This window comes from Xenopus laevis, chromosome 4L, assembly GCF_017654675.1.
Source record: "Xenopus laevis strain J_2021 chromosome 4L, Xenopus_laevis_v10.1, whole genome shotgun sequence".
NCBI classification, from domain to species: domain Eukaryota; kingdom Metazoa; phylum Chordata; class Amphibia; order Anura; family Pipidae; genus Xenopus; species Xenopus laevis.
In genome coordinates, this window is record NC_054377.1 from 47,240,414 (window position 1) to 47,258,657 (window position 18,244).

An 18,244-nucleotide genomic window follows, 5' to 3' on the forward strand; every position below is an offset into this window, starting at 1 on the left:
AATATTTTCTTTTAATAGACCAATAACATCAGGAAATTAAAGCACCTTAATAGCATTTACATCTAATGTTCACTTAATCTGCATTTATGAAAGTTAGACCCATTTCTTAATCATGTTTTCTACCCATGATGCAGCATTCCCCCCCCCCAGACTTTCTAGCATGTTACTCACATCTGAATACAAGAGATATGTTCCTTTGTAAATTGTGTAATAATTGAGACTGTGCCAATATTGGCATCACCCAAACATGGCTGGTTTTTCATATACCCTCAATGTGCGCACCAGTTAGCAGGAGCACAATAAGTAGTGAAGAGAGCACAGAATACAAAGGCAGCTATGAAATTGATATCTGATCAAAGGCAAGTAAAGGATCTATCACTAAAGGTGGCCATACAAGATAAGATCTGGTCGTTTGGGAAGGTTGTTAAATGAGTGGATCATTCCCCATTATGCCTACCAATTGCAGGGGATATCATGTTTATCCGAACATTCTGCCCTAGGGCCAAATGATCGGATTACAACAAAGAAAATGAGAACCGATGGGATGAGGACCATATCAACTACCGTTGCGGTCCTCGGTCAACAGAAAAATCAAACCTCCCCGATCAACATCTTGGCCATATATTGATTGAGAAGACCAGTTGGAGGCCCCATACACTGGCAGATAAGCTGCTGAATCGGTCTAAAGGACTGATATCGCAGCTTTAATCTGCCACTTTAGGTATGGAGACCAACAGACAGTGAAAACAGTAGCAATAATACTTATTTAGAACATGCATAGCCTAATGTAATGTAAATGTAAATGGGCACTTAAGGTGGCCATAGACTCAAAGATCCGCTCGTTTGGCGACATCGCCAAACGAGCGGATCTTTCCCCGATATGCCACTAAACTGCGTGGCTATATCGGGGGTAATTCGAGCGTTCGGCCGTATGGCCGAACGATCGAATTACGATGCGCCAAGCGGCTCCGACGGGTCGGTCGGGTAAAAATCCAACCTTCCCGATCGATATCGTGGCCAGATATCGATCGGGAAGACCCGTCGGAAGCCCCCATACACGGGCAGATAAGCTGTCAAATCGGTCCAAACGACCGATATCGGCAGCTTTATCTGCCCGTGTATGGCCACCTTTACATGTAGGCTCAGGTACAGGATTCCCTATAGCACTTAGTATTGTGTATTGTTCCTATCCTCATCAAGCAAAACAACATAGTGGTAGGACACTATTTCAGTACAGTTACATAGTTACATAGTTAAATTGGGTTGAAAAAAGACAAAGTCCATCAAGTTCTACCCCTTCAAATAAAAACCCAGCATCCATACACAGTGTTTATATACATTTTTGTGATTAGTGCTGTGTCTGTAGAGGCTAAGTTTGACTCCAGTAGTACAGACACCCAATAATGTTAATCTACTCAAATATATTACTATAAAAATGACATTTCCTGATGAAACGGAAGATGGTCAAACAAGATTGTTACTTGGGAATAAGTTTATTATATGGAGAATCTCCCATTAACTACTTCCTTAAGTTCCAAATTTAGAAGCACTTTCATAAAATGGCCCATTTAACACAATTGTACAGACAGCAAATATAAAGAGGTGTACAAAGGCAGGCATCTTTAGCGGGTGCAAATGACACATTAAGATGAATTTTTAGTTTTAAAGGGAATTTTTCACCCATAATTATGCCACAATTTGGAGAAAAATGCACATATTCATTTATTGGACAAAAAGTTGATTTCATAATATCCTTGTTTCGAGCTTATATATATATTTTCTATATTTCATAATGTGTGTGATTTGGGGGAATGCTGTAAGATGCACTGGAAGAAGAATTTATTTGGTTTTGTGTTAAATTACACGATTCAGCTTAGCCTTAGTTTAGCATAAGGGAATTGGGGGCAGAGTCTGGGGTGATGCAGTAGATAGAAACAACATACCAGTGCCATCTGTGTTCAATGCATCTTCCGGAGTTTGCTGTGAGTTGTGACAGTAGAAAACTGCTGACACATTTCAACAGAAACCAGAAGGAGCTGAACTAATTGTTTTTCTTTCATGAGGAAAAGGAGCCGGAATAGCAATTGTAGCAAAATGTTTCCCAAAATGCTTCTTTTTATCCCATCACTTAACCATCTGAGCTTATCTGAAACCTTATGCTTAAAGGACAGATTGTGTTGCAGTCTATTAATGGAGACATTATTGTAATGTGGTGAATGCAGCTGAAAACATCTACCCAACAAACACATACAGCAGGCCTAAATCTCACTAGGTGACTTAGTTTCTGACAAAAATTGGAACTTAACATTTATAGGGTTACAGCATGGACATTTCAAACACAGGGTCAGATTCAATTCAGCGAGAAAAAGTTATCTCATTGTTTATCATGTGAAAAGTAATGGAAAAGATTTGATTGGAGGAGAAAAAACGTTTCTCTTAATTCAATTTCAGTTTTTTTCCCATAGACTTCAAAAGAGTTTTCACATGACAAACCATGAGATAAATTTTTCTGAATTGAATTGCATCTGCAATTGAATCTCGTCCATGATATTCACATAATAAACCTTTTTTTTTACGCCCATGGATGGCTATGGTTGCTTAATACTTGCATAGCTGACTAAAGGGGTTGTTCACCTTTAAATTAACTTTTAGTGATATTCTGAGACAATTTGAAATTAGTTTTCATTATTTATTTGTGACTTTTGAGATGCTTAGCTTTTTCTTTAGCAGCTCTCTGAATTGCAGTTTCAGCAATCTGGTTGCTAGGGTCCAGATTACCCTAACAACCATGCATTGATTTGAATAAGAGACTGGAACATGAATATGGGAGGCCTAAATAGAAAAACGAGTAATAAAAATTAGCAATAGCAATACATTTGTAGCCTTACAGAGCATTTTTTTAATGGGATCAGTGGTCCCCATTTGAAAGCTGGAAAGAGTTGGCCGGGCCTAGGGCGGCAGATTTTTAGGGGGCGGCATGCTGCCCAACCACACTCACATTGGTTCAGAAACACTGGGGATGAGCAGGAGATACAATAGATTTTTAAATCTCCTGTGCACCAATCCCCATTGCTCCAGTCCCAATGATGACAATTTGAGCAAATAAAAGGGAGGGACAGGGCAAAGAACGACAGCGGGCCTAGGGGTGGCAGATGTGTAAATTCGGCCCTGAAGAAGAAGGCAAATAATTCAAAAGCTATAAAAAAGAAAAAAATTAAGGCCAATTGAAAAGTTTAGAATTAACCATTCTATAACATACTAAAAGTTTTATGCGTCTGTGTGTATTTTTGTGTAAGCTCTGATGAGTATTGTATATGTTATCTCCATTTAATCACCATCATAATGTAGAGTTTGCATCCCTACTGTGGCAATGTAAAAGCCTTAGAATTATGGTGCACAAGTTATAAACAAACATAGATTTATCTAGACCTTGTAAGTACAAACCTAGGATTGTTTGGCTGATTGCGTAAAGTGGAGGAGTGTGCCTAACTTAGATAAGCACTCTGCATTAATACTTCCTAGCTATGAATTATCATGCAAATAAATAAATCTTCCTGAACTGCTAATGTCAGTGAGCACAGACGCATGCACAGATGCATTTCAAGCAGATATTTCATTTGTATGTGGCAGCTTAAGAGGTTAGGGATAAAGATGACCTTAGGGATCACAACACCTTTAGATTTACAACACATGGAGCTTTTTGATCACCATGATTTCCTCATCTAATATGGCTGCAGTTAATTATCACTAATCTCTTTCGTTAACACCTTTCTGGAATCATAGGGTTTAAAATACAATTTGGGTAGTAGTGACTCGCATGCCTTAAGTCTAACAATTTCCAAACAGTAATAATAATTTGTGTCTGATTGCCATGATTTTACCCAAGAAAAACTGTCAGTCTCCTACGCCATTGCCTATTTCAGAGGATGAAAAAACATTATAAAATTGCATTAATGAATAGGAACAGCATTGTGTAACTAGGCATAATGAAATATATGAAAGATATATACTTGGATACAAAGCTATCCTTGTATTTGTAACTAATTTAAATCTTTTAATTGTGGGATAATGTCGAATTCATTCATGAGAGGCCAACTGGTTATGAGCTGGAGAAATACACAACATAAACATGGAAAAGAGACACTAAATGTGTTTGATAGCTAGAGAGATATCATTGGGGAAGGTTGCAGGAACATATTAATTAAATGTAATTAAACGTTTTATTATCATTACAGTGTAAATGATAAGCTTATACTGAGTAACATAATACAACATTGTAAAAAACAACATATTTTGCATATAGAAAGTTCTATAATGAATCACAGATTTAACGCTAGGTTTTGCTGACAGTAAAGATGGTGAAAGTGGCACTTCATGTAAGTTACGGTAGCTACACATGGCCAGATCTGCTCATTTGGCGAGATCACCAAACAAGCCTGACTTGGACATCCACATTCTGGACTGAATTGGGCTGATCCAATCATTGACTCTAGGGCCAAAGTTTGGATCAACCCATTGGGGCCTACTGTCGTGTCAATGGGACAATGCACTTCTCATCCTGCTGGATTTATAAGCCTGTCCTATTGATATCTGAACAATTTTCAAGGTATTGGTTGGGCAAGCCCATTGGTGGACCCCATACATGAACAGATAATCTGCCGACTCATTTAGAAGTGGCCCAATCTGCAGCTCAAATCTTACTGTGTATGGGCCATAAAACTGATGGTTTGGTAAATGATTTGGTAAGATTATGCCCCGATATTTTACTGCTACATATAAAATAGACTTAATCTATTAGACAGCACAGTTTTATTGTGACAACTGCAGGGCAAAGGAATGTTTAGTAATGGTCAATGAATTATGAAGGAAATGGGAGTATAAGAAAGTTATATGCACTTGAAATTTCTTTGATCCTTTAGGGAAAACAAAGTAATCAAGTGATGCATTACAGAATGTATTAGGCAGATTTATTTTACTAAAACTGGCCATACAACAGGAGGCCCATTTATTAAAATTCACGTTTTAGTGGTTATAGAGGTTTTTTGAAAGCACGAATAAGCAAATTTTCTCTAAAACCATGGATGCCATGTAAAAGACTTGAATATAAAAAGCATGAAAGAAAAAAACATGCACTAAACAATGCACTAAAAATTCAAAAACCTCAAAATGTTTTAGATTTTTGGACAACTACTTGCAAAAAAAAAGAAAATTCAAAAATCTGTTATAGTCCAAATGGCCAAAAAAATGCCCAACAGTATGAATGCAGCTCCCATTGACTTCTGTAGGACCTGCTTTTACTTACCAACGTTTTGTAACAGAGTTCTTCATGGTTTTTACACTTCATAAATCTTGAATTTTTAGAGAAATAAATAACGTGAATTTTGAGAGAAAAAATTGGATTTAGAAAAATATATATAAATTTAAACATTAGTAAATAGACCCCCTTAGTGTGAAATAGTTTAAAATATGACTGATCATAAGATTGCTAGTTACAATAGTTTTTGTGCTGCCATGTAGTAATTATCTGTATTAATTATTAATCAGCCTTATATTGTGACATTTATATTCTATGTGTACTGTATATTTTGGGGCCGATTCACTAACTTCGAGTGAAGGATTCGAAGGTAAAAAACTTCGAATTTCGAAGTTTTTTTTGGGCTACTTCGACCTTCGACTACGACTTCGAATCAAAGGATTTGAAGTAAAAAATTGTTCGACTATTCGACCATTCGATAGTCGAAGTACTGTCTCTTTAAAAAAAACTTCGACCCCCTAGTTCGCCATCTAAAAGCTACCGAAGTCAATGTTAGCCTATGGGGAAGGTCCCCATAGGCTTGGCTAACTTTTTTTGATCGAAGGATATTCCTTCGATCGTTGGATTAAAATCCTTCGAATCGTTAGATTCGAAGGATTTTATCGTTCGATCGAAGGAATAATCCTTCGATCGTTCGATCGAACTATCTGCGCTAAATCCTTCGACTTCGATATTCGAAGTCGAAGGATTTTAATTCCTAGTCAAATATCGAGGGTTAATTAACCCTCGATATTCGACCCATAGTGAATCGGCCCCTTTGAGTCGGTCCCTAAGATCAGTAAGTGACAGCAGCACAGAGCATTTGCAGTGAATCAGCAGAAAAGAAGATGGGGAGCTACTGGGGCATTTTCATAGGCATAGATCTTCTCTGCTAAGGTGCTGTGGTTGCCTTGGGCTGGTACAGAAGTCCAAAACATAATGTGCAACATTTCTAGCCTACTACTTTAATTAAGCTGTAGTTCTCCTTTAAGGAGTAAGAAGCCATGCAAATGGTCACCATGTGGTGTCCACAAAGTTAGGTCCATTTTTGGAATCATGTGTAAGTTGTGGTTACTCATGCAAACCCCTAAGGGAACCCCTGGATTTACTGCCATGCACAGACTGGTAATTTCACTTGCAAGCTATTCATAGCTGAATGGACACCATAGTGCACAAACTGCCAAAAATAGATAGGAACATGTATTGGAATAGTGTCAATGAATTGAAAAACGTTGCAACTTATTTTATCACATTATATCAATTTAGGGAAAGAGCCGACAGATGAAAAGCTCTGGCAAGCGTTCTTTCCTTAGGAAGAAGACAATTTACAATTGTGACTCTGTACTGAACAGGCAACAACAACAACAGACATCCTTTTAAGTTCAGATTACCTTGATACACATGGAATGTTTTTAAAAGAAAAAAGTTAATGGCTGGCCTTTGATAGCTTTCAAAAGCTCTCTTGTTTTTTAGTATAAAAAAACATAAAATCTGTGATAAGCTAGTTACCTGATCGATATTCAGTTCATGGTGGCCTTAATAAGCAATGTTGGATTAGACTTTTTTATATCATTTTTTTAACTTCACAACACAAACATGGTATCGGTCAAGAAACCTGTGAATAAAAAAAAAATGTGAAAATGTGAAAAACCAGTCTGTTGGGCAGACAATTATGCAAGTTTTGGGGCCCTCCAATATCCATTCATTTAAAGGGGAATAATATTGAAAGTAAGCATCTGCTATTAAATAAATCTTGTTAAAAAACAAACTTTACTAGTTTGTAATCGAATTGCTGATATAGTTAGTATTTTTTTTTTTACTTTAGTCCAATTGTTTCCTCCCAAATATGTGTCTTTCCCTCAACAATCGGATGAAAGCCCAAGCTCTTAAGAACAATTTCTGACCCTTACTCCAAAACAGACAAATGCAGTGAGCCATCCATTTTGGATACACTTTTCTTATTAAAGTGCTGCTCCTCTTTTTGCTAGCTACTTATTTTCTTTCTGAGATTCTTGTGCTTAGAATTACACTTGCTTTCACTTTTCAAAAATGTTTAATCTGGCTTATAAACCATTTAATTCAGATGCCCCCATCACAACATAAAGAATATCGGTTGCAAGGGCCCCTGTTTTTAAAAGTTCACTGACTATTCCTTCTTTCTCCCAGATGATGAGTACATGCCCTGGAAACGAATTGAATGTAGTTCTGTTCTGAACCTTTTAAACTTGTAGCAAAATACAAATAAGAAAGCAAGCACATGTTCTGTGCTTATAATAAGTAGTGCCTGCACACTTTACTGTAGCAGACTACTTGTGAAGATGCTTTATATTTCCTTTCAGAGACTTACAGTAGATATCTTCCAGTAAGATATATTTGAGTTCTCATTCGACTATTGAAGATGATGGATCATTACTCTTAGAAGATGACAAATATTTGTCTTTTTCTTACTGTTTTGCGAGTATTTATTAGATAGTTACATTGACCTTTTACCAGCAGTGTTTTATATTTCATTACACCCTTAAGAAAAACATGGCTATACAATTTCCTTAGCTTGAAGTGATATATCCATGGTTGTTGCCATTGAATAAAAGATGTTTGCGAGACATTCATTAGAACACAGGGAAAAGGGAAATATGTCGTTTCTTGTCCAAATCTTTTTTTTGTGTGATTAACATAAAGCATGAAGTTCTTTTAAGATTGTAGTTTGTTCTACACCAGTGTGTACTAGTCAAGCATGCTACACTCATTTGGTATTTATCTTTGTGAGTTGCCCCCTATGCATGGCTCCGCAACCTAAAAGATATCTGTATGGTGAAAATTTGTTTAATTTCATGCTTATTCTATTTTGACATGTAGAGAATACTGACATATCTATAAATGCAATAGATTTTTATATGACATGTTTAGAGTATATTAATTAAATAATGTGAATAAGAATGTGTACAATAATGTGGATATTATGTATTTGTAATAATAATAATAATAATAATAATAAAAAAGTTAGATAGTTAAGTCCATCAAGTTCAACCCCTCCAAATGAACCCCAGCACCCATGTATCACACATATAAATTGACTTATCTATACTATGTACTCACTTAAAACTTACAAACTGATAACTATACTAAACTAGCTGTAAATCCTAAGATCACTATAACCATGGATAGTATGCTTGTTTAAGAAGTCATCCAAGCCACTCAAGGCATAAATAGAACCGACCATCATAACATCAACCAGCATTCCACAATAGGGATGTAGCGAACGTCGGAAAAAAAGTTCGCGAACATATTCGCGAACTTGCGCAAAAACGCGAGCGGTTCGCGAACGGTTCGCGAACCCCATAGACTTCAATGGGAAGGCGAACTTTAACATCTAGAAAAGACATTTCTGGCCAGAAAAATGATTTTAAAGTTGTTTAAAGGGTGCAACGACCTGGACAGTGGCATGCCAGAGGGGGATCAAGGGCAAAAATGTATCTGAAAAATCTGCCTGTGTGTGCTTGGAAGAGATAGTGTAGGGGGAGAGCTGTTAGTGATTTCAGGGACAGATGATAGTAAGTTTGCTGGCTAGTAATCTGCTTGATACTGCTCTGTATTGGAGGGACAGAAGTCTGCAGGGATTTGAGGGACATTTTAGCTTAGGTAGCTTTGCTGGCTAGTAATCTACTGTTCTCTTTAAACAACTGCCATACGTTGACCTTGTAGGCATTGTTTGCCCAGTTTTTTTGGACGCAGCCACTGAAGCACAGTTGCCAGAAAAAATATGCCATATAAATGCTGAAAATAGTCATTTTTCGCCATTACGTAAAATATATTATGGCTGCTTGAAAAAAGTGACTCCGGTGTTTTTTCTGGAGACGGTAATATTATGGATATTTAGACAGAATGGGAACAAGGTCACACAGCTCGATGGCGGGTTGAAGAAAACAGTGTGCAAATAATGCCTACAAGGCCAACGTATACACTACTACAGCGGTGGATACGGATTACGTAAAATATATGAATGCTGCTTGAAAAAAGTGACTCCGGTGTTTTTTCTGGAGACGGTAATATTATGGATATTTAGACAGAATGGGAACAAGGTCACACAGCTCGATGGCGGGTTGAAGAAAACAGTGTGCAAATAATGCCTACAAGGCCAACGTATACACTACTACAGCGGTGGATACGGATTACGTAAAATATATGAATGCTGCTTGAAAAAAGTGACTCCGGTGTTTTTTCTGGAGACGGTAATATTATGGATATTTAGACAGAATGTGAACAAGGTCACACAGCTAGATGGCGGGTTGAAGAAAACACTGTGCAAATAATGCCTACAAGGTCAACGTATACACTACTACAGCGGTGGATACGGATTACGTAAAATATATTATGGCTGCTTGAAAAAAGTCACTCCGGTGTTTTTTCTGGAGACGGTAATATTATGGATATTTAGACAGAATGTGAACAAGGTCACACAGCTAGATGGCGGGTTGAAGAAAACACTGTGCAAATAATGCCTACAAGGTCAACGTATACACTACTACAGCGGTGGATACGGATTACGTAAAATATATTATGGCTGCTTGAAAAAAGTCACTCCGGTGTTTTTTCTGGAGACGGTAATATTATGGATATTTAGACAGAATGTGAACAAGGTCACACAGCTAGGTGGCGGGTTGAAGAAAACACTGTGCAAATAATGCCTACAAGGTCAACGTATACACTACTACAGCGGTGGATACGGATTACGTAAAATATATTATGGCTGCTTGAAAAAAGTCACTCCGGTGTTTTTTCTGGAGACGGTAATATTATGGATATTTAGACAGAATGTGAACAAGGTCACACAGCTAGATGGCGGGTTGAAGAAAACACTGTGCAAATAATGCCTACAAGGTCAACGTATACACTACTACAGCGGTGGATACGGATTACGTAAAATATATTATGGCTGCTTGAAAAAAGTCACTCCGGTGTTTTTTCTGGAGACGGTAATATTATGGATATTTAGACAGAATGTGAACAAGGTCACACAGCTAGGTGGCGGGTTGAAGAAAACACTGTGCAAATAATGCCTACAAGGTCAACGTATACACTACTACAGCGGTGGATACGGATTACGTAAAATATATTATGGCTGCTTGAAAAAAGTCACTCCGGTGTTTTTTCTGGAGACGGTAATATTATGGATATTTAGACAGAATGTGAACAAGGTCACACAGCTAGATGGCGGGTTGAAGAAAACACTGTGCAAATAATGCCTACAGGGCAAATAATGCCTAAAAGGTCAACTTATACACTACTACAGCGGTAGTAAAATAAAAAAAAGTAAAATAAAAAAAAATGAATATTAAAAAAAAAAAATTAAAGTTGGTGCTGCTGAACTACTAGGAGCAGCAGATTAGCACACCAGTCCCACTCCCCAACACTGCTAGACTAATAGCACTGGGCTCTTATAGTAGTAGTAGTAGTAGTAGTAGTAAAACAACAAAAAAATAAATAAAAGCAGTCCTTACAAGGACTACTGTTATTGCAGCAGTCAGCAGATGAGATCAGAAGCAGGACAGCTGCCCACTGCAGCTACATACAGAGCACTGCAGTAGAAGGTAGATTACTAGCCAGCAAAGCTACCTAAGCTTAAATGTCCCTCAAACCCCTGCAGACTTCTGTCCCTCCAATAACAGAGCAGTATCAAAACGATTACTAGCCAGCAAACTTTCAACTGTCCCTGAAATCACTAACAGGCAGCAGCTCTCTCCCTACACTATCTCTTCAGCACACACAGGCAGAGTGAAAAAACGCTGCAGGGCTTCGGTTTTTATAGGGAAGGGGAGTGGTCCAGGGGAGAGCTTCCTGATTGGCTGCCATGTACCTGCTGGTCTGGGGTGAGAGGGCAAAAAAAAGCGCCAACAATGGCGAACCCAAAATGGCGAACGTCGCGCGACGTTCGCGAACTTCCGGCGAGCGCGAACACCCGATGTTCGCGCGAACAAGTTCGCCGGCGAACAGTTCGCGACATCTCTATTCCACAACCACACTGCTCTTACTGTGATGAACCGCCTACACTGTTTAAAATTAAAGATCTGTTCCTCTAATCTAAAGGGGTGGACTCTCCTACTTTGCTCTTTTCTATGTGAGAAAAGATAACCCATTATCTCTCTAAAGTCGAATAATCATGTCCCCTTTCTAACACTTTTTTCTGGAGACAACCCCAACCTTAACAGTTTTTTTGTATTTTCCATTCCTTTTACCAGTTTAGTTGCAGGACTCTGCACTCTTTCCAAATCATTAAAATCTTTTCTGAAGTACTAGAGCCCAAAACTGCATGACATACTCTAGATGAGGGCTTACCGGGAATCTACAAAGGGGCACAATTATGTTTTCATCCCTCGAGTTTTTTAATGCAAGACAGTACTTTGCTTGTTTTAGTGAAACAGCCTAGAGTTACACAGTTTGTTACCCACAAATATCCCAAGATCCTACTCAATGGAGGAGGTCCTCCAATACACTACCATCTAACTTGCATTTGTGTTATTTCTACCATAGAGTATTACCTTACAGGTACCACTTTTGCCAGAATGATGCCCAGTTTTCCAATATAGTCAGATTGTTCTGCAAAGTAACAGCATCTTGCATAGAACTTGTATAGAACTTAAAATGCCCACCTCTAGGTCATTGAAAAACTAGTTAAAAAGCAAAGGGCCAAGGACAGACCCCAATCATGGTATTTTGAAAATCTAAAATAGATGTTGAAGATAACTTCAGCAGGTTTATTATGCATTATGGCTACTTAGACAATGAATGGATTCATCAAGGATTATTCTCAGCTCTTGGTTCAGTGCATTTGATTTGTAGTTCTGTATCTGTTTCTTCCCCATGTCTCTGCTACGTGCCTGCTCATGTCTTTATGTTTGAACAACTTAAGGCTGGTTTGAAGTTTTGAGCTCTTAACAAGCTGGAATGAAGTCACAGTTTATATCATTGTGTTGAGTATGCATTTATTGTTCACGGTAATTTAAAGATTTCCTTTACTGATAAGAATTTGTGGCTTAGTGATATTAATCATATGTAATTATAAAAATATAAACATCTTGTGGGTTTTATTTTATCAAGGATTAAAAAAGAATAGAGTATTGATGTGGATTCCTATGTTTTTATAGGTATTTGTAAGTTAAATGATGTGGAACGTTCAGTAGAGTTTTAATCTACCCTTTAATCTAAAGGAAAACTATCATCAAAATAAAAAAAAAAAACTTGGTTCCTAAATGCTGGGGAATTAATCACTGTAGGGTAGTGTTGAAAAATGGATTTAATCTGATTCTTGAAAGTTAGAGCCACTTTTCTGTTTGCATGGAGAAGGGTTTTTCCAGTTAATGTTGATAAATTAAACATTGTGCATGTGGGCAAAAATAACATAAATGCAAATTATTTGGCAGCCTCTTTAATTGAAAATAATATGGGGATTTTTGGAATAACAAACTGTAGGCAGTATCAGTGCAGAGACATGCACGGAATGATAAATCTATGAGGAAAGACTATTAAAGATGGGCTTGGGTTTGGAGAAAAGATGCTTGCCTGATGATTTTGCGAGGGCAGATTCTAAGCCAAGAGGGACTTCTTGGCTGAGTATATTATTAATTTGCTTATAACATAATTGGTTCATAGATTCTTGTTTATTGTTAACTCCTTCCCAGTACATGTCCATTACTGTGGCTTCTTGATCTACATAAAGACTCCACAGGAGCAAAATGAGAGGTACCTGGCCAACTTTTTTAGGTGCTAACCATAGTCTTTTATGGTCTTCACTGTCAAAGCATTTAGAGTAGTCAATAAAGTAAAAATAAAGGCTTTTCTGAAACTCAGTTTCTTGTTTCATTTTACCTTTATCTTTAGTGCTTTTGGCACTTTAGAGACCAACCTGTAAATCTGGTAGTTCTCTGTCTTTTTATTGCTAGAGTCTGGATTGTAGAATCCTAAGCATTATCTTGATAGCATGTGCTATAATACAACCATAAGGAATAAGAATAGGAAGGGAATAAGGAATAAGAAAGCCCATTTGTATAGCCCTTTTTTGGGTTTTTGTGTTTGGGTTTTGACTTTGATTAATTCAGCTAGAATCCATCTCCTGCGGCTTTGTAAGGTCTATTAAACTTTTTTCTCCAAGATATCTGGTTTCAGATCAGTACTCCTTACCACTGCATGTGCATGTATTCCTGATGTATTTTTGCAATCTCTACTGTTTCTGGTATTACCTGTCAGAAGGTCCTGCAGATCATTATAAAAGTGGTCTAATTAAATATTGCCATTTTGAATGGTTTACCTTGTGTAAAGACAGAAATCAATCTGTCATCTATTAAGTAACCAAGCACTGATTTCTTGCCATGAAGGTTTATAAAATTTCTTCTGATCTATTATTGTCTTCAGTAGAAGATATAATTAATGCTTTATATAAATGACCATTATTGATCGGCAAAAAATTCCGAAATGCATTGAAGTCAATGGGCATCAAAATAATTTTGATGCGTGTCAATTTTGAAACGAGCATCATTTTTTACAACTATTTGATCCAATGTCAATGGGTGTCCAAATAATTTTGAAGCGTGACTATTTTTATGTATGTACCAATTTTGACATGTGCCTTTTTTCGTTTGACATGACTTTTTCGTTGGATAATTGTTACTGCAGTCTCGCAAATTAATTTGCTTGCGGCGAAACGTGAACATTCTTGGAAATTTACCACAAAATAATGATACTGCAAACATTATTTAAATATGAGGAGTAATTATTAGAAACAACAATTAGCCTATAATCTGTATCCAATACACTAACTGCAAACGTTACATTTTGGTTAATTTGGCCAAATAAAAGTAAATATTAGAAAGAAAACAAAAGGCAATTTTGCATTTGTGTCTTTAAACCGTTGAGGAAGCAAAATTGTCTTACTTAATAAAAGATCCTTACAAGTTGAATGAGACTAAAAAAGTATGCAAACAATATCCTGTGTATTATACCACATGAGCATTCACTGGAACAATTATCAACAATACATTACTATTGCTTTTTCTGGCAAAGCACAGAATAAAAAGAAATGTAGTTTGCCATTAAAATAATAGCTGCCCTTTTGTTAGAATAAAGGAGATTATTATTCTCCCAAATGACAGTCTTGTTGTAGCTTTGCTCTGCCAGTTCCATTTAAAATATGTACCCTGAAGCCAAGCGGAAATAGATATGTGTGCATTTATCAAAGGGATTATAATTCTTGTACTGGCTTTTGTACCTGAGAACACAGTCGCAGAGGATTATGTACTGAATAGCTTTAAATACACTATGCATCCTTAAACAAACATAATTATGCAGAAAATGATTTAATAAAGCATGCTGAGTTTTTTTTACTATTACATTAAAAGGTGAAATAATTGACTATCCAGTGATCTGGTATCTATCAATAACCAGCGGATTTTTACATCAATGGTTTGCAATGGTATGAATGATGATATACCAGATCAGCGCATAGTTTTAACTTTAAAATCACAATTACCATCCAAAGTGATTTGCAAGAGTGAACTCAATACTAACGGTCCTTTTATCACCTGACTTAAGTAGCGCACAGCGAATGCCAGTGGTTTCCAAATTAGCTCTGGATTTACAGCTATGTGACACATAAGACCATATTATATGATATATGGATAATGTCATCTCTGGATAAATTTTCTGGATAACTTCATCCAATGCATCCATTAGGTGTAATTTAAAAAAATAAACCTATCTTCAGTGTCACATATTATATAGCATTGAGAGTTAATAACATATTCTAAAAATGTTTTCTTTGTAGTCAGGTTTCCTAAGGACACATACCAATGAGTTCTTCATATCACCGTTACCTCAGCACCTCGCAGAAAAGCACAATTATACATCACCTGATGGACACCATCCGCATGTACTATATAGGCGGTCAGCAGAAGACAAGGTGGCCCCCAACAAAGTGTATTCCAAACGTGCCAATGAAAAGCATCCAGTACAATCCGAACAAACATCTTTAAGAAGTTCTAATAGTTTGCAGAAACATTTTTGTGGAAAGCAAAACACATGTGAGTGGAGAATATTTTTTAAAAAAAATCAATATTATTTCAGTGGATGTTTTCTATTAATTTTTTTTATAAATGGGCCATGATACATTATTTTGGCTGTACCCCCCCAACAGCTATTGGGCCCTAGATAAAATGATTTAAATTCAGTGCCCACCATCTGGACATGTATGCCAGGTCAGAGGTTGGGTTTCAACATACCTTCTTGCAATACTCTCTGATTCTGGATGAACTGTCCTGTAATGGGGAATTGGCAGATTATGTAAAAACCCATATATGCAGTTGAGTTGGTTGCTACATAAGTTTATCAATAGTGCACTATTAATAGTCTTTTATTAACAGAGATGGCAGTAGGGACATTTGTATGCATGTCATCACATCTAAAGGTTGTTTGAATTTGTGAGCTTCTATGATTTGGAAACAGTGTACCAGTATCTTCAGATAAATGTTTCTCAATTAGGTACTGTTTTATAATGCTATTATGTACTGATTAAGGTGTCTAAATTGTATGTGTAACTTTTCATCATAGATTCACAGAGGTTATTGGCAAAAGATGCTTATGCAAGAGCAGATGAATATGGAAATTTAGCAAGAGCAAAGCGATCTGCTACAAAATCCCAACATTCGGGGGGTTTGGTGGTTGAAACGCTAGTTGTGGCAGATAAGAAAATGGTTGACAAACACGGCAAAGACAGTGTGACCACTTACATACTGACAGTTATGAATATGGTAAGATCTTGCGGTTTGACATGAACCCAAAAACACATACTATACATTTGAATTGTTTATAAGGGCTTTTTCAGAAGTGGAGATTAGACACCAGCTGTAATTCTGCCCTACCATGGACAGCTAATCTCCCGAAAACGCTTTCCCACTGTCAATAAAGTAACTCGCCAGTGTGAAAACATAAACATCACTTTAGCTTTCCAAAATAGCTTGAGAAAATCAGTAGGTGGCATTAAATGGTAGTCTTGTTTGGAACTACAAATCTGATTTGTTGCCAAGACATACTAGATCTGGGTGAACATGAACATCAAATAGATATTTGCCAATTATTATTCCAAATACAGTAGACCAAGCTGTATTTGCTGCTATGGCGCACAATCATATGGGATCTGTATTATATTGAAATTAATGTAAAGGCTATTCTTTACAAATCCAAATGTTGATTGTGCTATGTTTTGAAATACTGAACTGCACCTAATTTTGAAGTTGAAATCTTTCCCTTTTACTGTGGTATATATACATTTAAGTATATTATACCCTGAATTATTATCTTTCAGTAACAGTACTCCCAATGGTTTTGGAACGTATTTTATCGGTCCAAGTGCAATCTATATATGTTTGCAGGGCCAAGCAGGCAGCTACCCTTAGTTTTCTTGGCAATATTGCCTGAAATTGTCTTTTTAGTTGATGGACAAATCGTACATTTAAACTATCGTTTTGAGATTATCGTGGTCTCAAGATAACGGAAAGATCTTTCAAAGATCTTTACATCTATGGCCAGCTTTAGTCAGATATTGGCTGGGGGGACAAAAAATGTCAGGTGAGGATGACCTGAACACGTGGTCTTCTCCTGAATGAATAAATCCTAATCTAATCTGATTGTTGGTCCATAGTCCAAATGATTGGGTCAAACTGATTTGTCCCACCACCCAAGCAGCCAATTAATTGAGATCTGTTTATTTGGAAACTTCTCAATACAAGCGGAGCATGTAAGTTATTGTAAACATATATATACAGTAAGCAGGATATTATGTCCCCCTACTATATTTCCAGTGTGACTCCAGCCCTAGGGATTAATAATAAAGGGAGTAGTTCACCCTAAAAGGAATTTACAATATGGTATAGACAATGGCATTCGAAGATACTGTAATTTAATTTGCCTGCATTCTTAATTTTTTTAAATTATAACATATTTTGTTATAATTATATAAATGTTTATTGTGCAGGTGTAATGTTGGAATTTTAACAAATATCTAGTTGATAGGGCTTAATTATCCAGGCAGCATTTAGGAAAACAGAATTTCATATGATAATGGAGGGTCTGATGGAAAAAAATATCAATAACAAACTAAGCATCAAAGGTACTTGGTCAAAGTTTCCATATTACAAAAACACATATACAGTAAATACCCTTCCAATTTCTTTTTAGGTTTCAAATCTTTTCAAGGATGGGACAATAGGAACAGATATCAATATTGTGGTTGTTAGCCTTTTGCTACTGGAAGATGAACAGGTATGTTGTTTAACTACATTTCTAAACAAATGACATATTTGATGTACAGTATAGTAAATGCTTTATTTTAATGTTTATGTGTCCATTTTTGGTACCAGTAACACATTCACAAATCAATTTGAATTGATATATCAATTATTTTTGCTCAATAAACAGAGATGGTTTAAATAAAGTCATTGTTGAAGCTTATTTGCTATCTACTCCATCAGAAGACATGTATAAGCTTTTGCATAAATCCCTACCCATTCAGTGTCTTCATTTTATTTAATATCCATATTAAATAATTCAATAATTAATATTTCTGATTTTGGACAGAGAGCCCTATATAGTGAAAACAAAAGTATACAAAATCATGTTTTACTGAAACAGTATAGGCATTTATGTGGCTAAAGATAATTTGCATTTGGAAATGCATATGGATAATTTATTATAATGGCTAGCCATTACTTTTAATATCTCCTTTTAGAGAATTAACTGAATAACACATTTTCATTTTAAACTTTCAAATTTGTATTTCCTTTTTTTTAATTAGCAAGATATTACCACCAGAGATAGAAATCTAAGTGTAGTTTGAGTTGCTAAAGGTAGGAAAGATGTGTCAGAACTACAAAGAGTGTGAGTTTGAAAAATTGTAGGTCTTTCTGG

General features: G+C 36.5%; 1 protein-coding gene across 1 annotated transcript in view; it reads left to right on the forward strand.

The window, feature by feature from the left end:
* Positions 1 to 18,244, forward strand: part of adamts18.L (ADAM metallopeptidase with thrombospondin type 1 motif 18 L homeolog) — a 58,162-nt gene that overhangs the window by 13,952 nt on the left and 25,966 nt on the right. The window contains 3 exon segments of the mRNA XM_018257889.2: positions 15,108 to 15,363; positions 15,890 to 16,089; positions 17,516 to 17,599. Of these exon segments, the coding sequence (XP_018113378.1) occupies positions 15,108 to 15,363; positions 15,890 to 16,089; positions 17,516 to 17,599 (540 nt within the window).